This window comes from Capra hircus, chromosome 25 (genome assembly GCF_001704415.2).
Source record: "Capra hircus breed San Clemente chromosome 25, ASM170441v1, whole genome shotgun sequence".
NCBI classification, from domain to species: Eukaryota; Metazoa; Chordata; class Mammalia; order Artiodactyla; family Bovidae; genus Capra; species Capra hircus.
In genome coordinates, this window is record NC_030832.1 from 40768894 (window position 1) to 40792116 (window position 23223).

At 48.6% G+C, this 23223-nt stretch overlaps 1 protein-coding gene across 2 annotated transcripts in view; it reads right to left on the bottom strand.

Annotated features, from left to right (window-relative positions):
* Window positions 1-23223, bottom strand: part of SDK1 (sidekick cell adhesion molecule 1) — a 735743-nt gene that overhangs the window by 460262 nt on the left and 252258 nt on the right. For both annotated transcript variants that reach the window (XR_001917262.1, XM_018040596.1), the window contains exon 2: window positions 1636-1795. Coding sequence is in view for 1 of the 2 variants with exons in the window: in XM_018040596.1 (XP_017896085.1) it covers window positions 1636-1795 (160 nt within the window). In the remaining variant the exon portion in view is untranslated. The remainder of the gene's footprint in view (window positions 1-1635; window positions 1796-23223) is intronic.

The window sequence follows — 23223 nt, forward strand, 5'->3', positions numbered from 1 at the left end:
AATTGTTCCAGAGGGCCCAAAAAGCAGAATTTTATGTGAAATCTTATAAGTGTTAAATGCTGGCAATCAACTGAGGAACAAATACGGGTTGTATATACACACACATATATATATCTTAACTGATATTTAAAATAAGCGCTCCACATTCTAGGTAGGCTGACTGTGGTTCCTGGACCACCATGTTATAACTTCTGGGGTAAAGAGTACACGGTGGGCTATGCCCCCTGTGGAGAAGCTCATTACTCTACCTGAAACACCTAGGTCTTCAATTCTCTTTCTTATCTCCCTTAATTAAGAGCAGCACCACTGACCCCTGCTGGCTTCGGGGCCTCTAGGAATGTCTGGCAGTCAGTAATTCTCCATCCCACTTAGATCTGTACCCAGCACCAGCCCCACAGAGAAAAGGGGGTGGGAAGCCACACCTCAAGACCTCAAGCGCCGCCAGGAGGTCCCAAGGCTGGGAAGCTGGCCCACACGCTTCCTGGAGAAGCTGCACCTCAGACCTGATCTCCAGCTTCCCCCTTGCAGTCCCCCCAACATGCCCACCCCGGCCCCCTCTCAGTCCCCTGAACTGGGTCCCCCCGACACCCTCACCCCTGGCCCTCTCAGTCCTCTGTACAGGGTCCCCCTCAACATGCCCACCCCGGCCCCCTCTCAGTCCCCTGTACTGGGTCCCCCCGACATCCTCACCCCTGGCCCTCTCAGTCCTCTGTACAGGGTCCCCCTCAACATGCCCACCCCGGCCCCCTCTCAGTCCCCTGAACTGGGTCCCCCCGACATCCTCACCCCTGGCCCTCTCAGTCCTCTGTACAGGGTCCCCCTCAACATGCCCACCCCAGCCCCCTCTCAGTCCCCTGTACTGGGTCCCCCTGACATCCCCACCCCAGCCCCCTCTCAGTTCTCTGTTTTGGGTCCCCCCGACATCTCCACCCCGGCCCCCTCTCAGTCCCCTGTACTGAGCACCCCCGACACCCTCACCCCATCCCCTCTCAGTCCTCTGTTCTGGGTCCCCCCGACATCCCCACCCTGGCCCCCTCTCAGTCCCCTGTACTGAGCACCCCCGACACCCTCACCCCGGCCCCTCTCAGTCCTCTGTTCTGGGTCCCCCCGACACCCCCACCCCGGCCCCAGTCCAGCGATGCTCACTTTTGCTGACTATACGCTGTGCTCATGCCCACCCTCCCAGAGTTCCATCTGTGCCCGCCCCAGCTCTGACAGTCAGCCAGGGCAGTCTTGTTGGCAGCCAGAGCTCCAGAAGCTCTGACCTGTAGAAAGCTGTGATGCTCTCTAGGCAGGAACAATACTGGTGGGCAGGACTGTTGCCTCAGGATGGCAAGTTTCATCAGCTGAAGCTGTTATTTGCATTCCTCTGTAACTATACCTTCTTTTGGTCTGGTAATTTCACTAAGGGGCTTACTCTTACAAATATAATGACAGACTTCCTAAGTGTAAATACAACCTGTGTTGGAATAGTAAATCACACTCTGATTACATGTTCAAATATATTCCCTTAATCCTTAATGCATTACCAATGCAATCCAATATTCCCCCCACCCCGCGCGATCACGGCCAATAAGGCAAATACTCTGAATATACCACTGTGAAATGTAATCTTATTTTCAAGGAATCAATTACTTATATTCGCTGGTGTAGGTGGTGAGCTCACTGTCGTTGTGCATCCACTTGAACTCCAAAGGCCAGCTCCCTTCCGCAAGGCAAGTGAGCACGAGGCGGTTCCCTTCCAGGTGGATCTGTGGAAGGCCTGGCTCTGTTTTAAAGTACGGCACAACGTCATCTGAGACATTAAAGAGAAAGGAGAGAGAAAGGGAAAAAAACTGAATGGAGTACACGAGAATGGGATTCATCCAATTAATCAATCACTTTATCTAAAGACCTAATTTTAAAAAGTAGAAACGGCAGCCATTTGGCCCAATTAAGTAGCAAATTATCCTTCACCCCCTAGAATCCTGCATTCCCCTAGGTAACATTTCAAAAGGCTGATGTTCTATGACAGGACCATCTTAAAGCACCTGGCAAGCTAATCTATTTCCATTCGTGATTAACACTTATCACACATCAAGCAATCTCTGCTGATGCAAACCTTTGTTTTAACATGGCGTTATACTCTCAAAGTGGGCTTCCCTGGTGGCTCAGTGATAAAGAATCCACCTGCCAACGCAGGAAACTCGGGTTCCATCCCTGGGTCGGAAAGAGCCCTTGGAGAAGCAAATGTCAACCCACTCCAGCCTTCTTGTCGGGGAAATCCCAGGGACAGAGGAGCCTGGCGGGCTACAGTCCATGGGGTCGCAGAACACTCGGACACGACTCAATGACTAAACATCACACTCTCAAAGTATGACCATCAAGGTTATATACTTTGGTTCTACAAGAAAAACATAACCTTCACTTAGTTGAAAAAAAGAGTAGGATAAGCAACATTAACCTACAGACGCAAATGCCATGAGTCTCAATCCAGCTTTCACCTCACACACACGCTGCATCTCACGGTGACATTCAGGGGCTATCACGCCGGAAACCCGTGTGTATTCACACAGAGGAACAGCTCGCAGCAACTGTGACGAACCCATTACTGCCATACACACCCCACGACGCCACGGATGGACCTCACAGACACACGCGCAGTGAGAGAAGCCAGTCGGAAAAGGATGACAGCACGCTTCCATGCAGAAGTTCATGAAGTTCAAGCCCAGGCAGAGCTGGTCTGCGGTGCTGGGGGTGAGCAGAGGTAAGGTGCCCCTGGGGGAGGGGTGCGGGGCGGCGGGCGCAGCGGGGCAGCAGCGGCAAGCACGCCCAGGCGTGGGGACACAGGGGCGCCCACTGTGAGGACTCGGAAAGGACACAGGGGCGCCCACTGTGAGGACTCGGAAAGGACACAGGGGCGCCCACTGTGAGGACTCGGAAAGTCATTCTGTCTGACTTGGGCAATTTTTGTATGATGCTTCATTAATTTGGAAAAAAACCCACAGGAGACTTGCTTCCAGTGCTAGCTCCTGACTCTCTGTGATCCAGATCAGGACACGTGGATTTTTGTGTCTTCATCAGTAAAACACATAGAATGGACGACCTCTCATTTTTCTAACAGAAGCCCTGGGGCACAGCCGCACAGTCTGTCCTTCAGGCCTCCTACCGCCTTGACTCAGGGACGCACACCCGGCACATTCTGCCAAACTCTTGAACTAGAAGAAGCCCCTTCTGCCTCGGGGGGCCTTTCATGCTCCTTCCGCATCCTGGGTACTCCCCTCAGCCTCCTGCAAGCTGATGAATTCCCATCCTCCAGGTTCACAGAGCTCCTCCCACCCACATGCCCGAACAAACCCTGACTTAAACTCAGCAGATTCCCCTGCCCTGTATTAATCACGTCAGAGTTCTGAGACCAATGCCAGGAAAAAAGTATAAATATTTGCTCAATGAATAAATATAATAACAATGCAAATAACAGCAACAGCTAGGCTTGACTTAGTGTCCACTGTGCTGGAGACTGCTCCAAGTGGTTTATATACGTTACCTGATTTAATCCTCACAGAAGCCCTCTAAAATAGACATCGTCATTATACCCACTTTAAAAATGTGTAAACAGAGGCAGAGGGAAACTGATTTGTTCACGGCCACTGAGATGGTACGTGGCAAAATGATGATTTAAACCCCAGGCAATCTGTTCCAGGGGCTTCCAACATGGCACCAGTGGTAACGAAACCCGCCTGCCGATGCCAGGGACGCAAGAGGCATAGGTTTGCTGAGTCAGGAAGATTCCCTGGAGGAGGGCATGGCAGCCGTCCTCCCCAGTGTTCTTGTCTGGAGAGTCTCTGGCAGGCTACAGTCCATGGGGTCGCAAAGAATCAGACACGCATGCAATCTGTTCCAGAATCCAGCTACTCTGTATATCATAACTCTAAATATCTCAGATTTCTCAATAGAGAAACCTTCTCAAGAATCCCTATAACTTCAAATATTTGATAAATTTGTAGAATTACAAAACTGAACTTTTAAATTACTGTATGTTTCAAATAAAGCATCAGTTCAGTTCAGTTGCTCAGTCCTGTCCAACTCTTTGCGACCCCATGAATTGCAGCACGCCAGGCCTCTCTGTCCATCACCAATTCCCGGAGTTCACTCAGACTCACGTCCATCGAGTCAGTGATGCCATCCAGCCATCTCATCCTCTGTCGTCCCCTTCTCCTCCTGCCCCCAGTCGCTCCCAGCATCAGAGTCTTTTCCAGTGAGTCAACTCTTCATTTGAGGTGGCCAAAGTACTGGAGTTTCAGCTTTAGCATCAGTCCTTCCAAAGAACACCCAGAACTGATCTTCTTTACACTGGACTGATTGGATCTCTTTGCAGTCCAAGGGACTCTCAAGAGTACATGGAACAACAGACTGGTTCCAAATAGGAAACGGAGTACGTCAAGGCTGTCTATTGTCACCCTGCTTATTTAACTTCTATGCAGAGTACATCATGAGAAACGCTGGGCTGGAAGAAGCACAAGCTGGAATCAAGATTGCCAGGAGAAATATCAATAACTTCAGATATGCAGAAGACATCACCTTTATGGCAGAAAGTGAAGAACTAAAAAGCCTCTTGATGAAAGTGAAAGAGGAGAGTGAAAAAGTTGGCTTAAAGCTCAACATTCAGGAAACGAAGATCATGGCATCTGGACCCATCACCTCATGGGAAATAGATGGGGAAACAGTGGGAACAGTGTCAGACAAAGCATAATAAATATCAAATAGCACATCAACAGTGCTAAACCTGAGGGTATAAGTGTGCATTAAATTGTGTAAGTTTAGCCGTTTTCTTCTGTACTAAGTATATAAATTTAAATACACAGTTTATTTTGCCATTGTGCCGACCACTGTACCCCATAACTGGTATATTGGTAATACAATACTACCAGTTTCTTACTAGTATTGATTCAAATAAATAAATGCTAAATTGCATCAGTGAGACAGTGAGATGCCAGGCAGGAGCTAACAGTTGAAAGGTCAGTAGTTTTCAAATACTCAGACAACACGTGCAAAGGCCGTGTGGCGGCAGCAGGCGCGGCAGGCGCCGCGAGAAAGCACAGAGAGAGGCTAAACGACTAACGCTTTTTCACAAATATGCCTGTACTATTTACAAACCGGGTTGGATACTGTGATCTAGTAGAAAAAATTTTTTTGAAAAGAATAGTTTCAAACAGCTGGGAAGCGGGAACCTTGTGATCTAAATGCCTACAATTACAGTTAGCACAGACTCTAACATTTATTGTAGGAAGAAGGGTAGTAACTATGTCAGTGTTATGGAAAACTGAATGTCTAATTTTAAATTATTAATTACAACAAGTATTTTACCATAGGTTAGCCAATGTGCAGAATAATCTTTCTGAACCTAGAACTATCTAGCACTGAAGTATAGAGAGTAGATTGTGAAGTTAAGAGGGTTTAAAGGTAACAAAACATAAAAGCTCTGGGAGAGAAAGAGAAGCGGAAGGGTTAGTATTCAGGTCTGCTCAGATCCCTACAAAAGTCTGTGATCTTTATATACTTTAAATGGAGCAGAAAGAGTCTGAAAAGATCCATAAAGACAAACGTGATTGAGTTACCTGAGATAAGATTATCAGACTGACCTGGGGAAATGTCAGGGCTCTGCCTGGTGCTGGGTGTGTGAGTGTGTGTGTGTGAGTGTGTGTGTGTGTGTGTGTGTGTGTGTGTGTGTGACTGTGTGAGTGTGTGTGTGTGTATGTGTGAGTGTGTGAGTGTGAGTGTGTGTGTGTGAGTGTGTGTGTGTATGTGTGAGTGTGTGAGTGTAAGTGTGTGTGTGTGTGAGTGTGTGTGTGTGTGTTTTCCCAGGTAATGACTAACAGATCTCTCCTCCTTCAGGAAGAATGAGCAGAAATCAAGTATGCTTCTGTATTCATTCAATGAACATTCATAGAATCCTCAGTGAATTACTAAGAAAAACTGTGATATTTCCATTTTCACATACGATGAAATAGAATACAAATCACTGAGGAGAGAGTGAGCCTCATCTGCCTGGATAATACACATTTAAGGTCCATCCAGAGGGAAGGAATGGACATAATGCTCTCTCAAGACAACATCTTGGTTTTATGATGTAGAAGTCATTTCCCTAAATGGACCTTAAAGGTTTTCTGATAAAATGTAAACGGATTTACCTTTACCTATCCAATACGAAGACCATCTTCTGTTCATCTAGAAGGGAACCGTGACCATGTGCCTCCGTGGGAGTCATTTCCATGGGGAAGCCAGAGGCTGAGATGCTCTGAAGGGGAGCCATGTCCTGTAGTTCCAGGTAGCCTCCCGTGTGGAAGGGGGCCTCGGTGTGGGTTTAATTATCTGCTTCCCGTGGAATATGGAGGATCTAGTACCAGACACTTTCATGGCAGAATGGATGGGAATCAGCTATCAGGGGCTAAGAAAGTCAGACTTCAGGTGATTCTTGCAACGCTGCCCATGAGAGAATTTCAGCCACGACCACCACTAATTGTAACCTGTTCGGTAACTTCCCTTCTCTGTTTTAAAGTGATAATGGGTAAAGAAATAGTAATAATCACCTTCCACTTAGTGGAGGAATCAACCTGCCACAAACAAGGGGGTTCTGAAGCAGAGGAGCCCCCTGTGCTCTGTGATGGAGAACGTATGAAGCGGTGGTAATCAGCCCTGCCAGTCAGGTGGGAGTGCAGTGGGAAGATTAGGAATCTCAGTGTGAGGGAGCAATCAGCTGGAGCAGGACCTGGCGTTACTGCACTCGGCTTTCTCGACAGCTGAATTTCCCAGGGCGACTAATCTTTTGCTTTAAACCACTAATCTTCCTTTCAAAACTTCTTTTATATCAAATTCAAACATTTTCACGCCCCAAGCTTATGAATTTACCACTAACAGAAAGTTTTATTTTTCAAACCCAGCGAGAAACATAAGCACAGGGCGTAATGCATCATTTGTGAACAGCTACTCAGAAAAATATGGGTAGAAGACTCTTTCCCATAAATACAGTCATTCAGATTTCAGCTGCCCGCAGGTCACTACATACACCTATCGAAGCCGGTAATTTAATCTCACACCACGTTGTGCTTTTTTCATAATAGTAGTATTAATCTTTTTAAAACAACTGTTGTGCATTTCAAATGTATTTCTAAGGTAAACTTTAAGTATATGATTAGATACGGTCTCCTACAGTTAAATCTGCAAATATGGAAAGGTCACGCAACAATGTAGAAAGATGATCCTATAAGATATCTGTCTCAGGAAAAAGTCCTCTATGTGTTTTAAGACTAGCTGTTTCAACCTGCACTTTCTGTGACCATCTAGTGCTAAGCTTAGATGAAGAAGGGAAGGAGCACAGAGAGAAGAAAGAGGAAGAGACACTGGCTCTGCCATCCCAGCTAATTCTCGGGCCTCTTACTTCTACCTTATCAGAAAGAAACATTTTCCAGTGACAGACTTTCAAATCTAGTAGGATAGACCATCACATTCTGTGGCTAAAAAAGTTAGCCAACTTCTCTGCATGCCACTTCACATGTTTCCACCTCTGCCTTGTAAAATGGATGAATATCACAAACTTCAGGGCGAAAGGTAGCTTCAACTGAACAAGTATCGACAGATCTGATTTCAAATATGATAAGCCGAACCTATCGGGATGGCCACGAGACACAGGAATCGGGTGTTCTCACACCATCACTCTCTCCTAAGTGCTTCTGATGGGGCAGGACTGGAGGTTGAACTGTAAGCCAGACTTCCACCCCCCAACCCCGCACAGCAGCATCTCGGATCCACAGCAGCCAGACCCTCACCCCTTCCCGGTCTGGGCAGAGCTTTGCACAGAAGGGGCTCCTGGCCCACGTCACACCTCATCATCACCTCACCACTCCTCAGCTGCTGAGCGGCTCCTGGCTGCCCAACGACACAGCTCATCCCTGCCCTGAGGAGTCATGGGCCGGAGAGCAAGAGGCTGGTCAGCACGCCAAGGGCGACAGAGGAGGTGAGCCACAACCACGAGCTGGGGCCCGAGACGGCCCGCAGTGCGGTTCAGGGCCACAGACCCTCCCTGGCTGAGGGGTCCAGCGTCCAGAGCAACCTGACAGACCCGGACTCCTCAGAGGCTGAGGTCCATGGCCGGACGGAACCAAGAGGCTCGGGTCCAGCTCACTGCGCTGCTCCAGCTACACGGTGGCTCCCAAAGGCTTCTGGAGGCTTGTTAGAGAACTGTCTCATCCGTTATGACAAATGAGAATCGTTCTGGTATGGCACACCTCCATCCCAGCTAAGGGAACTTGCATGAGCCGTTTGTACGTCTGGGCCTGGACCCAGCTCTGAAAGGTGGGCAGGGCGCCGTCCTCGTGCCCCTGGAGAGGCCCCTGAGGATGAAGAGGACAGGCCTGGGGGGTAGCAGTGGTTGCTAAGCTTGGCTGGGGACAGGGCTTGGGAACCAGCGGCCAGGACAGCTGAGCGCACTACGAGGAGGAGGCCAGGGCCGGCTGCTGACTGTCCTCTGGGAGCGCTGAAATCAGCAGGAGAAAGCAGATCAAACGGTCACCGCGTACACCTCGATTTCAAGGTAGAGTCATCATTTTCTGTTCAAAAGCTCATCTAGAAAGAGCGCGGCGGTGTTCCGTTGGAGCTTGGAACTGTGTGTGTGCAAACGGGAAAGCAGGAGGGGCCTCCGAGATTTCCATTAAACAGCACTGGGAGCAGCTTGCCGACGCAGTCAGTCAGGGGGAGTCAAGCTGATTATCTCTGTTTTCTCTAAAATCAATGCGAATTAACAGCATATTTAAGGGGACTCATGGGGTAAAACTACCCTTCCAATGTCTTCCCCTAAGAAGCCATTCAAGCTTTCACTGAGACTAATCTACAGTGAAGCTGATGGTAAAACACAAATGGCTGTATTTATGTACTGGTTTGATCCTGCACTGTGCTAATCTATTTCAGCATATAAATTAATAATAAGAGGCAGTGGGATAAAAACAATTTCCCTATTTCTCTAAACTGCAATAAGCTTCCAGCTCTCCAGTATTTTATTTCAAAGTAGAATTGCACTAAATTCTCATTTCTATGGTCTGCGGTATAAAAGTATGACCAACCAAAGTAAGAGGACGGTTATCAGAAAGAACCAACATTTTTCTTGAACATGGTATAATATTTCTTTCCAATATTTTTTCAAATAATCCTAAAACTCCAAATCAAAGGCCAAAAGGTCCAAGAAAAGAAACTCAGGTGCGATTTATCTTTCTCTGATTAATGCAGACTGGTGAGCACCTATCACAAGCGAACTGACGTAAAACTGGGACTCGGAAGAGACCTAAATGGTGAAGGTTAAATTTTAGACCAAGAAAATTACATGGGAAAAGACCTTCTTAAGAATATCCAAATACAAGTAGACAATGCCTATTGATTTCAGCAAAGTCATAAACAGTAAGGGGTTCTCAAAGAGAAGTACTTGTATTCATACATCATAGCTGCTTAGAGCAAGGACTCAGGAGGCAGACCACCACAGTTCAAATCCCACCAGCTCTGTGAGCTTGGGTAACTCAACTTCCTACTCTGGAGTCTTCTAATCAGCAAAATAATGAGATTATCTCAAAATGTAACTTGAAACAAATGCACTGTTAAGATAATGAATATGAAAGCCACAGAGTGGCAGGAAATATTCTGGTTACATGTATCTTAAAAACACTTGAAGTCAGATTATATGTGCATGCCTACTACTCAATGATAACACAAAGCAAGTGTAAATAAAATGAGCAAAAGTCTTGAACACACACTTCACAGAGGAAGAAATACCAAGAGCTAACAAGCACTCAGGAAGGTGCTTAATACCATCTGAAATTAGGGACGATAATGGCTAAATTGTAAAAGACAGACATCACTAAATGTGGGCAAATACATGTTGCAACTATAACATCCTCCTCAATGACTGGTGAGAGTGTAAAAATAGTACAGCCATCTGAGAAAAAGATCTGGCGATTTCCTACCAAATTAAACACCTATTCAATGAACCAAAAATTTCAGGCCTCTATATTTCTTTGAGAGAAAAGAATGTCCACACACATAATTTTACATGAATAGTCACAGTGGCGTGAATTATAACACCCTAAATTGAAAACAACAGAGATGACATTGATATAAATGAAGAAATCAATAACTCAACACAAGGGAGGAGTTTCACAGACATCATGCTGGGTGAAAGAAAAACTGTCCATACTGTATGATTCCCTTCATATGAAATTTAAACACAGGCAAACCTAATCTATGTGAAAAGAAATCAGAAAAATGGTTGCAGACAGTGATAGCGATTGACTGGAATGGACATGGAGAAATGTGATTGAGTGACAGAAGTGTTCTATTTCCAGACTAAGGTGGTGACTGCATGAATTTATACATTTGCCAAAACTCACTGAATTGTACACTTAATATCTGTGAATCTCACTATTTACAAATCTTACCTCAATCAAAAGTCCTTAAGGCAGACCTCTAGCCGTTGCCTCAGAAACAGAGACACTCCTTTCTCAGCCACTGCTCCAGCTGCTTCAGATCGATAGCTCGTGTCTGCTCACCTGGTCACTGGTATTTCAAGGCTCTCTCTTCCCCACCATTATGCTAACGAGACTGCCCATACAGTTCTGACTTAGAACTATCCTTTCTTGCCATGGATACAAACTTTACTAAAGCAGGAACTGGTACTTTTCATAATCATTATCTCTAAACATAAGCGCAATTTTCTTGTCAATACATTTAAGCTGATAGGCGCAACGTAGGAAACATAAGAGATGTGGGCTCAATGTTTGGGTCGGAAGATCCCTTGGAGAAGAAAACGGCAAGCCGCTCCAGTATTCCTGCCTGGAGAAACCCGTGGACAGAGGAGCCTGGCGGGCTACAGGTCCATAGGGTCACAAAGAGACCCAACGGAGAGCACCGCACGCACAAAAATGCTCAACAGCAGTCATTACAAAAATCAAAATCATGTTGAGATAACCTATCCCAACCACCATCATGACGGCTTTTACAAAGAAGACAAATAACAACAAGTGTTGGCAAGGACACGGAGAAACTGTAACCCTCATACATTGCTGATGGGACCATAAAGTGGAAACAGTCTATCAGTCCCTCAGAGCATCAAACATAGAATTAGCACGTGACCAAGAAATTCCACTCCTAGGTACATGTCCACGAGAAATGAAAACACGTGTCCACATAAAAACTCACGCATGCATACTCACGGCAGCACTCGCCATAACAGCCGAAAGGCGGACACACCACGAGCGTCTTTCAAGAGATGGCGGATAAACAATATGTGGGTGGATACACAACGTAATATTATTCAGCAGTAAAACGAAAAACAGATGAACCTTTAAATCACCGTGCTGAGAGTGGTTATCACAAAGAATCGTGCGGTTTACGAGTGCATCAATATGAATGCCCAGAATGAGGCCAATCTATAGACAAAGCAGATCAGAGGCCACCTGGGGAAAGGCAAGCAGAGCAGAAAGAGGGGAGAGGACGGCAAGAGACTGCCAGCAGGGACAGGGTTTATCTGGGAGCCTCAAAATTAGTGTGTAGTGATGGCTGGACAACCCTGTAAACACAGGAAGAACTTTGAATTTATACTTCAAACGGGTGGATTTCATGACCTTAAACTATCTCAGTAACGCTGTTAAAGTAGCCTGTTTAGGAAATGACAATAGCAGCTAGCGCGCTAAGCATGCTAAGTACTATTACGTTCGCGGCTTTACAGATGAGGAACCTGAGGCATGCGGGGTCAAGGATGTGCCCGCGGCTCACAGTGGGGAAGTGGCAGAGCTGGACCAGGGAACCTCATGCAAAGTTTGAGAACCTGCTCGGCCTCGTGTCCTCTTGAAAAGAAACGGTTTCTGTCTGTGGGCGTCAGCAGCAGTCAGTGAGCAGGAGGAAGGGGCGGGAGACTGGAGGGGCACGGGAGAGGGCACGGGAGAGGGCACGGGAGAAGGCTGGGAGGACAGTCGGCTTGAGTCCAGACATACATGCTGGAAGGTTAAAAGCATCTCCCCTGGGGGCTGGTGGCCCTCTTTTGGACCAGATCTTGGGCAAGGCTGATGGATTTAATTTGAGAATAAGAAGGAAAACCATGATGAGAAAGTCTTCAAGTCTTCTTCAATAATAATAATAATCATGTTCTAAATGAGCAGAATTATATAAAAATGAGCTGAGTCCCTTCTGAGCCTCTAAGGTCCCTGAGTAAATAAAGCAAGGTTGAAGGAAAGGGGTAGCTGACTCGCGATCGTTGCCCACTGGGGGCACGTGCTGTTCCTGACCTTTGGGGCAAAAGAAGGGAGGGACGGCCTGATGGGGACGGTCTATACTGTCCCCGTGTCCCCCACACCCGACAGGGAGGCCCAGGGCGGCAGCTGCCGGGGAGAAACAACCGAAGGCAAGTGCCTCTTTCAAAAGCCCTGAGGTGCTGAGAACAAAGCATTACTACGCAGGTATCAAGACATAAGCCTTAAGACGGGTAAGACTTCTCAAATTAGTGCCTAGACCCTAGCCTGCCGTCACAGATGCTGAGTCAGCTGAACCACGCTCCCCACAGAGACCGAGGCGGGCCCAGGCAGGCCCAGCGGCAGCGCTGCCTTCCAACAGCGTCTCAGGGGGAGTCCTCGCTCCCCTGGCACCTGGGGCAACAGACGCGAGGTCACTCAGCCCCACTGGCCACTTTCCACCTTCATCTGAGGGATACAGACAAGCAATGAGGTAGAGTCGTGGCGCCAAACCAGCTAGCGTTTCGGAAGGATACAATGAACATGCCCCCAAACGGCCAGGTACAACAAGTAAGAGGTGGTGATCCAAGCTGCGTCTCGAGTCGCGTGTGGCCAAGCTCTTCTCTGTCTAAAGCAGTGACGTTCACCCACACAGGGCTCCCACAGGGGGAGCCCACAAGCTCCCCCAGTCTGCTGGCACAACACAAAGGCAGGGAAAGGAAAGTCTGGTAGCAGTACAGAAAGGAAAGAGAATACCAAGACAAGTAAACGGAGGATAGAAGCTAGCTGGAGAGAAAATAAGTAAGCTTCACTGGACAGAATTCATCAGCAGCAACACACAGACAGCTTCACTAAAATGTCGCAAGGATGACCAGGAGGCAGAGAGACAGAAAGGGCAGTGAGTGGAGCTACAATTATCTGGGCTATTAAAAGACTGAAAATGGAAGGAAGGCAGTTCCTCAGATTTGCAAAGCTTGAACCTTGGACTGCTCCTCCTCATTTTGCAAGGATTCTGTTATTCTTAAATGTTTGCATGTAAGGGAGAGAGGGGAGGGATGGCAATTATATTTAAAATGGCATGTAATTTTTTCACGACAGATAGCTGACATTTTACAGTAAGACATCATTTTGATTTCAGACTGTTGGGTGATTCTTATAATGACTTGAGGAGCTCTAAGGAAATAAAGTATCAGCAGGTGGCCAGTCAAATACTAAGAAATTCCTCACTCCACAGGCAGTAATCAGGTCAAAATACTTCCCCCATTACTTCCAAAAATAGAGCCGATAGTGATACACAGACCTTCCCAGCTTCAAAACCATAATTTCCACAAATGGTAAAAACACATTCATTCGTTTCTGTATGAAACCATCAATAGACTCGTTGGAATCTGTGTCAGGGCTTCTAAGAAAAATAGCTTTGGGGAGAAAGTTTATTTAAATCATTGCCTCTCCAACTTTGAACCCCAAATTTGATACCAAATCTGATCCTGATATGCCTACAAAAGTTGGAGACTCACCCACTCAAAGGTTTACATTTTAAAAATGAACTTCCTGTTTCAAGGTTTTTTTTTTTTTTTCTTAACTAATGTATGTACACCACAGCGTGCCCACGTGTGGGTGCATACGCAGTCACACACACATGCCTACCCACCCCAGAGGGTCATGCAGCAGCTGTGGCCTCATCACCGTCGCTAACCCTTTCTTCATCCACCAGTGCACAGTAGGCGCCCTGAAAATTCTACCGAGAAATACACACCAAAAAGACATCCGGTGCATGTTCTTTCGAGGGAGGATGCGCCAGCCATTACCGTAGTTTGTTTTCCTGAATGTCAGGCTGAGCAGCCAGTGCAAAATACTTCTTTAATTTTATGACTTTCACAACGTGCCCAATGCCAAGGCCTCTGGGCAAACACATAAAGGACATCCAGAAAGGAATTAATAACAGGAAGGCCTCCCCTAGGTGGCCAGTGATCCTCCCTGTGTCAATCAGATGAAAGTACTGAATTAACAGCCAGGTCCTGCCATAGCCTGCAGGCCCAGAACAGTTTAAAAAGGGTCTACTGGGAGGTTTCAAAAGCTTAGGTCCTGGCACTCAGTATTAGGGTGCTGCGAAAGGAAAAGGGTAATCTTTACAGTAACTGCCATCTGAGAGAGAAAACCGTCAAGGATAAAGGTCAAGCTTCTGAATTGCCTGTAAGTTGATCTGAGCTACCTTCCTCAAAATTTTACAACTCTAAAGTCAAAATGTTAAAATACAGAGATCTAATTAAAAAAAAAAAAAGCAAATGTGATTAAAGACTGATTATAATACAACTATCTATGGTTCTTAACATTGGAAGCACATTAGACTCTCCTGGGGAGTTTTACAAAATGCTTACACCCAGGCCATACTCCAGAACAATGAAATCTGAATGTCTGGGAGCGGAGCTCAGGCATCAGTATTTTTCAAGCTTTCTTTATGACTTCACTGTGCAGCTGAGAACGAGAACCATTTAAAGTAACTGAAGGGTATCACACACAGTTATCTGACGATAGCAATCTTGCCCAAAATATGTTTAGACTTTAAATTTTAATTAACAGAACTCTCTTGCATAAAGTAGGAGATTACTATGATTTAGTGATTTCAAACTTATTTGTATTCACTTTCTAGAAGCTAAACAGAGTATTTTAAATTGTCAATTCACTTTTTCATTAAATTTGTTTGCTTCATTAGATTTCATTAAATTTGTTACATAATTTAAAAACAATAAATCTTCCCTGAGTTTGATTTTCCAGTTTACCCATAGCCTGCCTTCTCTGTTGTGTTTCATCTGTAAGCATTGCTCATTTACACTTCAATCCCAAGAAAAGCAAAGGAAACAGGAACAGGAGAGGGGGCTGAACATCTAAACTGATCCCTCCCCTTACCTCCCATGTTTTTTAAAGACTTCAAACCAGCCAGAATTCAAGAAAGACTATTTCTACTTCAAATCCACTAACATTCAACTTTTACTCAGGGGGACGCATAACAGATGGAGGGAAAGCACCGGTGCCCTCCGCATCCTGGGAGCAGAGTCAGAAGCCACCTGGTGTGAGCAGCGCGGCCAGCTTCCGGCTCGCTGCTGTTGCGCAGTCGCCCAGCTGTGCGACTCTCTGCACCCCATGCACAGCAGCACTCCAGGCTTCCCTGCCCCTCACCACCTGCCAGCGTTAGCCCAAGCTCACGTCCACTGCGTCGGTGATGCCACCCATCCATCTCATCCTCTGTCGCCCTCTTCTCTTTTCGCCCTCAGTCTTTCCCAGCATCAGGGTCTCTTCCAATGAGCCGGCTGTTTGCATCAGGTGGCCAAGGTATCATGAAGTGGTCAGCTTTAGTCTTGAATTTTATAAACCCACACATAGCTTATTTGCCCTCCATCCCATATTTATATTCACACCAACATGAAGACAAACCTTCCCTCCCCATCACTTTTGTGTATATCTGACATGGCACCACAGGACTAGTCCAGGGAGCATGTACTTCTGGTTAAGCGGGGACTGTGATGAGCACAAAGACTGAGGGTGTGGACGATCCGAGGAGTCCATTTATCCAGAACTTTTCGAATTGCTCAAATAGTATGCCTTATCCCTGGTGGGCTATAGTCGACGGGGTCACAAAGAGCTAGATAGGACTGAAGCAACTTAGCACCACTATGCCTTATTCAAGAGATTCTTAGGCAAATGATATCACATTGTCTTCCAAACCCAGTGGTCACAGCAGCCAACATTGATAACACACATGAAAACTAGACAACGGTGCCCTGGCTGCGGGCATGGCCAAGAGGGGTCCAGACGCCGATGCCCCGGGGACACACTCGCTGTGTGAGCAAGACGGCACCCTGGCTGCGGGCATGGCCAAGAGGGGTCCAGACGCTGATGCCCCAGGGACGCACTAACTGTGTGAGCAAGTCTGTTTATCCCATGTGTCTCTAGATCTGCAAAATGGGGCTAACAATTTCCAGCCTGCAGAGCTGTGAGAATTAAATGAGGTAATATCTGTACCACAACTGTCAGTGAGTATCAATACAGATTAACTCCTGTCCTTCACATCCGATTCACTGTTCCCTGTCAGGAAACTAAAATCCCAAATGAAAAGGAAGCCTCTTCTGTAGTAAATGACAACTTCAAAATCATTTTTGACAAGCAGAAGTCATGTGAAAATGACTATGAAGAGAAAGGTGAGCAAATGAAATGCACGCTGTGATTCTTTTATTGCTTTGGTTTGGATCATCCAAAATAGTGATCCAAGGAGCTGTGGTTTTTTCTCAAGTTCCTCTCATCTAATAAGTTACTTCATTCTAGAACACAGCAAGAAGAAACTAAATCAACCCAATACAGATGTCGATCAAACCTGATCAATTTTAAATGAATACTTCAATCAGTGAGGTGTCCAAAGGGTTTCACTAAACCTCTCTCAATGTCTTTCTCACACTTAACGTTAAGCCACAACCTCAAGGATTTCCACCACCACAATGGAGAACCCAGGAGCACGTGTTCAACCCAAGCCACTGGAGAAAAACCCAGCACGTTGTGTCAGGGGCCTTTTACAAGTGAAGTTGTTAGGCCAGAGCTTTGGCTGCTTGTATATTCTTTTGTTTATATTAACCTGCTATAAAATGGAAAACAATTCAATATAGAATTCACTCATTAGTGTATAACAGAAATAACGCTTTAACTGAAATCTACTAAATATCTGCAGACTAAAGATAAATACTGCTGGAATTATGATATTATTAATCTAATGTGTTAAACCCCATGGCTGGACTTCTGAGCTGCTCCTTACCTAAAAAATAGGTACACTTGACTTTAAGGAACATTGTATTTGGCCAGCATATCAGACTGCAATAAGACACTTTATCTCTCTACAGATCAGCTTCCTTATCCATGAGGAAAGACTCTTGGATTCCCAAAGATTGACCTAAGATTCCTTTAAATGTTGAAGATCTCTTGTACCTTTGAAATAAGATTCAATTTACAAAGAATTGATTTACCCACAGCTCTTCAAGAGCAATTCTATATTGGCATAGACATAAGTTTATTGGATCAATGAAGCATCCAACACATTTTTATTGAACACTTAGTACATGGAAAGCACTGCGCCGGCTGCAGAGAATACTGAGGAGGAGACCGGGACTCCACTCCAGGGGAGCTCGTGCCTAACCCGGACGTGGAGGGCTGACGTGCCCCCCTGCGAAGCAAGGGCTCCACCCAAGGAAGGCCAGGGGGGAATGCGACGGTCACTTTCGTGTGCCAGCCTCCTGGGTCAAAGGCCGCCCAGACGGCTAGTTAAACTCTGAGGGTCTTTGGGGAGGAAGTGAGCATTTGAATCGGTAGACTGAGTAAGCACGGCCCTTCTCACAGTGGGTGAGGACCACCCAGTCCATAGAGGCCTGAACAGAACCTACGGCCCTTCTCATGGTGGGTGAGGACCGTCCTGTCCACGGGGGCCTGAACAGAACCTACGGCCCTTCTCACAGTAGGTGAGGACCACCCAGTCCATGGAGGCCTGAACAGAGCCTACGGCCCTTCTCACTGTTTGTGAGGACCACCCAGTCCATGGAGGCCTGAACAGAGCCTACGGCCCTTCTCGTGGTGGGTGAGGACTGTCCCGTCCACGGGGGCCTGAACAGAACCTACGGCCCTTCTCGTGGTGGGTGAGGACCGTCCCGTCCAAGAGGGCCTGAACAGAACCAGCGGGAAGAGGACTGCTGGACTCATTCTCTCTCTGCCGACTGCTGAGCCGGACACAGACTGGAATCCACAGCACCAGCCCTCAGGCTTTCAGGCTGCTCCACCAGCCTTCCCGGGCTTCCAGCCTGCAGGTGGCAGGTGTGGGATGTCTCAGCCGCCATCCGCAGATCTCGCTCTCTCCTGTTGCCCCCCGCTGGTTCTGCTTCTACGAAGAGCTCTAACACCAGCAGCAGATGCTGGAAGTCTCACACCCCGTAGACCCCCTCTGACCCTTCATCCTCATCACCTCCCCTCTGAGCTTGGCATCAGTCTGACTGCTAAATTCTCAGTCATCTCCTCCACCTTCCTAGGTCCCTGAGCAGAGTTTGTGTCTGGACCCATGGCCAGCCCTTCCAACATGATTTCATATAAGGCCATGCCCACGATGGGAACCCCACACCTCTGCACTGAGCCCCACCCTCTCCTCCGCCTCTTCTTCCTTCTCCTACTACAGCTAGCAGCTTTGTCAACTGCTTCACTACAAGGCCAGCTAACTATTTGGACCCTCGCTGCTTTAAAAATAACTCTCCTACGGAATCCTTATCACACTGCCCCTCTCACAAGTTCCCAGCACATGTGGCCTCTCTGCAGAAGGGGCCACGTCTCTGCCTCCACTGAGTGCTCCCCTGTTGCCTGCACAAACATTAAGAAATCCCCCTGATGGACAGATGACAGCTAAGGTCACTCTGTCCTTGGACACCGCAATATCAGTGTCTATAGTGTGGGAAATCCAAATCCCTCCTCAATTTTGCTGCTAATCCCTGAGAGACGGGCTACCAAGGTCACAGCAGCTGGGCAGGCTTGCTCCTGCTCACAGTTGCTGGCCCACAGCTGGGTTCTGCAGATCCATGCTGACCCAGGAGAACGTGGCCCCATTTTTTTCAGTATGACTTGAATCCTTCCTCTCGCGGCTCCATCTTGCCTGAGATACTGGGCCAAGGTGCTCACCGCTCACCCAAGGTGAGCCCCACTCACTTCACTGAGAGTAAGCGCGGCAGAGCCGTGGCTCCAGCCGCTCTCCATCCCCAGTGACTTGGGCCTCTCTCCTGGGCCAGTCCCAACCCCAGAGTCAGTTCCCCCCACCTTGCTCAGCACAGCAACTAGCTCTCAGTTGTGGAGCCCATATCTGCATATCCGAAATTTCATTCTTGTCTCATCTGAGACCAAGAGCCACACACTCTGTTTCCTTTAAGGACGAGAAAATGGAGGAGGCCCTGCAATGTCAGTCTTCCCTTTAATAGCTCAGGCGCCAATCTCTGAAGGTGAAGAGAAACAGGTATTTATTTCCCCAGTGGCGAAACCACACCACATCTTTAGAGGCAAACGTGGCTGTGACCTGTTTTGTGCTCCGTTCGCTTTTCCCATTTCATCTATCTTGCCCTTCCCTGAACCCAGATGTCTCTTCTAGCACCACCCTCCCTCCGCCAAACCAAACTTCCAGCCGCAGCGCCACCATGGCAGTGCCCGCAGCCCCTCCGCTAAGCGTGAGTCCCCTGCGCTGTGCCTCCCTGAGGCCAGGGCCTGACCCACCTCCTGCCATGAGGACGCTGCTCCTCAGAGTTCTCAGTGGCTGCACACTCCATCCTCGCTTCCGCGTCACCCCTTTCTCAAGAGCTCCCCGTTCTCTCCCCTTCCACGCCAAGGCAGCCCACCCCCTCTTTCTCTGCTCGCACCCACCCACATGCAGCTTACACCACTTCGTTTTTGTCAGTCACCCCTGAGAGACCTCCCCCCAAGTCCTTATGCCTCGCTCCTCTAGCCTCAGTCCTGAGTCAGCTCAGCAGCTGCCTGCGGGCACGCCGTGCCCTTCCCGTCCTCCCCACTGCTCGTCTGGAGCACTGAGAGATGGTCATCCTTGCTGCCCCAGCCCAGCCCGTCCAGCCATGACACTGTCTCCCCAAGTGAGCCCTGTGAACGCTGCTCGTGAAGCCTCAACAGAAACAGGATTCTGCCTTTGCCCAGGCTCTCCGGAAAGCAGAGCCTGAGGCAAGGATTAAGCGCTGACACTCTACTTGGGAAGCACAAGCTAGGGCAGAGCTTAAGGGCTGGGGCGTCCGGATGCTGTGATGGCACAGACTCAGAGACCCTCAGCTCACCTGGCAATGCGTCCAGGCACAGGCGGCTTCTCTGAGAAGTTCTCAGGAGAAGCCAGCAGAGAGACGGAGCACGGGAAATCCACCGGCCCAGCTCCCCCAATTCCTATGGATTGAGATTCAGCTCTTGGAAAGTTAATCCCCCAGAAAGTCTGGGCTGCATCACCCACCCCTCGGCCGCCTCATCAGGAATGCCCTCAGGAGGCATTTTACCTGCGTCCAGGAGTGGAGGGGCAACTGAATCAGAATGGAGCTCAGAGGAGGCGGGGCAGGTGGAGCTTTGAGTTAAACTGGGCAGGGAACACGGGGCAGACAGCACCTGAGGCGGAAGGAGGCGGCGGCCAAGGAAGTCCCAAGGGGGCACCCGGTTGGTGTCCCACTCAGGCTTATGGTCCAGGACATTTGAAAAGGCACAAAATGCATCACCATCCAGAAGGTCACAGAGCACATCAAAGGCACTGCACAGTCTTATAGGAAAGGCAAAGAACCCCCTTTTTTTTTCCTAACAACACTCTAATCTGGCTTCAAAAAACATACTTTGGAAAAATTATTCAAATCAATTTACTTTTCCTGCTCTATAAATTCTAGAAACTTCTCTATCATCAGCTGCCTCAGACCAGCATTTGGTTCCTCCTAGATGGTGAAATATGGCTGGCGTCTGACCCCAGGTCGGAGTTCTAGCCTATTGTGTGATACACTGCTGACACCCAGCCCTCACTTCCGCCTGGACGCCCCAGGGCTCACAGACGCTTTCCCGTCCACAGTGCGCCCTGGAACGCCTGCCCCGCTCCCTGTCTCCTGCCTAAGTCTGCGGCACAGACGCCACCTCTCCAGGCGGCTCCTCTGACCTGCGCATTGTGCCTCTCAGAAGGCACTTGGACTCTCCGCCTCTCGCTCTAGCACTAGCTTCATTTCCCTCCCAAAGTGTACAGGCTCAAGGGCCAGAGAATGGTTGTGTCTTATTCATTTCTGTATCTTAAGGAGACCCCTGAGTGGAGGGCCTTGCACAAAATAGTGACTCAGTGAGTGAAGCAGATATACGTGCTATAAACTGGACAGGAACAGCCTCTCAAAGACATAAATACGGACGTGAATATCAGTGTTTTAAGGGCCTCGCATATTTCCAGCAAGGGACTGCCGACTCTCCTTGTGTTTTAAAACTGTTCTAACAGAATCTTATTTCAAAGTAAATAAAATATTCTTTAAGAATCAGTCACCTTTAAGAGCAACTTGGCACAAGAGGAGAGCTTCTAAGTAGTAACATAACAAACTGAAAATGTGTTCACTGAGAAGGCGGTTTCCTCCCCGGAAGATGGAGAATGCCGTGTTAGAGTAAGGACTGTCAGATCTGCATGCTCAAAGGCACGCCTGACAAGCCTGATGAGACCGAGAGCCGTAAACAAGGTCGCGCTGATACGAGGCCCGTGTGGCTGCAGTCGAGGCCTAAAATGGAAGAGATAGCCAGAGGCCTGGAGGATGTTTTCACCAGTCTGTCCACAGTCTCCAGCTGGAGTTTCTTTATCAAAATACCCTTCCCACCACCGCACCCCACCGTCTCCTTACGGCCAACAGAGAGGGACCTTGGGACAACCGCCTCAGGCTTGGACATTCCTACATGTACACCCACCACTCACGCTGCTGCTAAGTCACTTCAGTCATGTCCGACTCTACGGACCATAGGCCACCAAGCTCTCTGTCCGTGGGCTTCTCCAGGCAAGAACACTGGAGTGGGTTGCCATGGCCCACTCCAGGGGATCTTCCTGACCCAGGGATCGAGCCCGCGCCTCTTCTGTCTCTTGTGTTAGTGGGCAGGCTCCTTCCTAATAGCGCTGCCTGGGAAGCCCGCCACGGCCCGGGCACATGCTTTACTCGCCGCCACGATCCTCCGCAGGTGTGTCTTTCCCTCCAACACCACTGGGGCCCTAAAGAATAAAGTCCTTGCCACGCATAGGCCACAGCCAAATGGAGATGAGAAACTGGAAAACACGGGAAGCGGGCTGGACTAGAGAAGGGCCTGGCTGCGAAGTCATAACAAGGATTGGAACGGAAGGACTGGCCTTGATACTGCTTTCACAGAGCCTCCCTTTTAGGGGGAAACAATGCAAACTTCAGGGAGAAAAACAGACAAGATGAATCAAAAAGGGGGCAGGGGATGGGAAAGCAAAGAATCTCGCCGCCCCTTTCTCCTCTCCACAAGGTGAATGACCAGCTCTCCTGCTTGCTCTTCCTCTGATCCTTCTCTGTATCTCGAGGTTGCCTTTAAACTGCATTAATTAAGGCATTCACTGCAAGCCTCTTTGTTGTATGAACATATTAGGGGTCGCCTGGGAACATGGAAAATGAGGAAATTACAGTCTTTGCCCTCACGAAGCTTGTAACATGGTTGGAGGACAATACAAGCAAATGAAAACTTAACGCGAGCCAGGCCCCTCATTTGTAAACTGGGGAATGCTTTCCTCCCAGGGCTGCTGCAAGGACGAAATTCTCAGCTTACTTCACTCTCAGTTAACAGACACAGAAAGCTCTTAGCACAGGGTCTGACACAGAGATGGCTAAACAACTGCAAAACGGGAGACTTCCCTGGGGGTTCCAGGAGGGAGGGGAGCCCCCGAGAGGACCTCCTGCACAGAAGGGTGCACGCGGGGCCGCAGCCAGGAAAGCCTCGACACCTGGACCTGCTGGTCGGGGCCCACGGGCTGGGCCCCCTACCTTCCCGGCCTCCTCCTCTGAAAGATGGAGCAGACGACCAGCCCAGGAGCTCTGCTGTCACCACCACGGTTGTTACTGGGACAGAAGGTTCACAGGGAAGCACAGGGAAAGGCCATGCCAAGCTGGCCCGTGGGGGTGGCGGGGGGTCCAAGACTCCAGACGCAGGAGGCTGGACTCGGCGCAGAGTGGGCTCAGAGGCAGACCAGGCCCCAGGGGAATCATGTGCGGCCCGTCTCTGCGATGTGGACTGGACATGAGGACTCGCATCAGGAGGTGACTACAGGGCACTGAGGAAAGACCAGGAAGTCTGTCTGCGGCGAGGACGGGCACACAGACGCACACTGAGTCTGCCCTCCGCTCAGGCGCCCGCCAGCTGCCCGCTGTTTCCCAGAGGCAGGTGTAGGTAGTCCCCGCAAACAGCAGCCGCC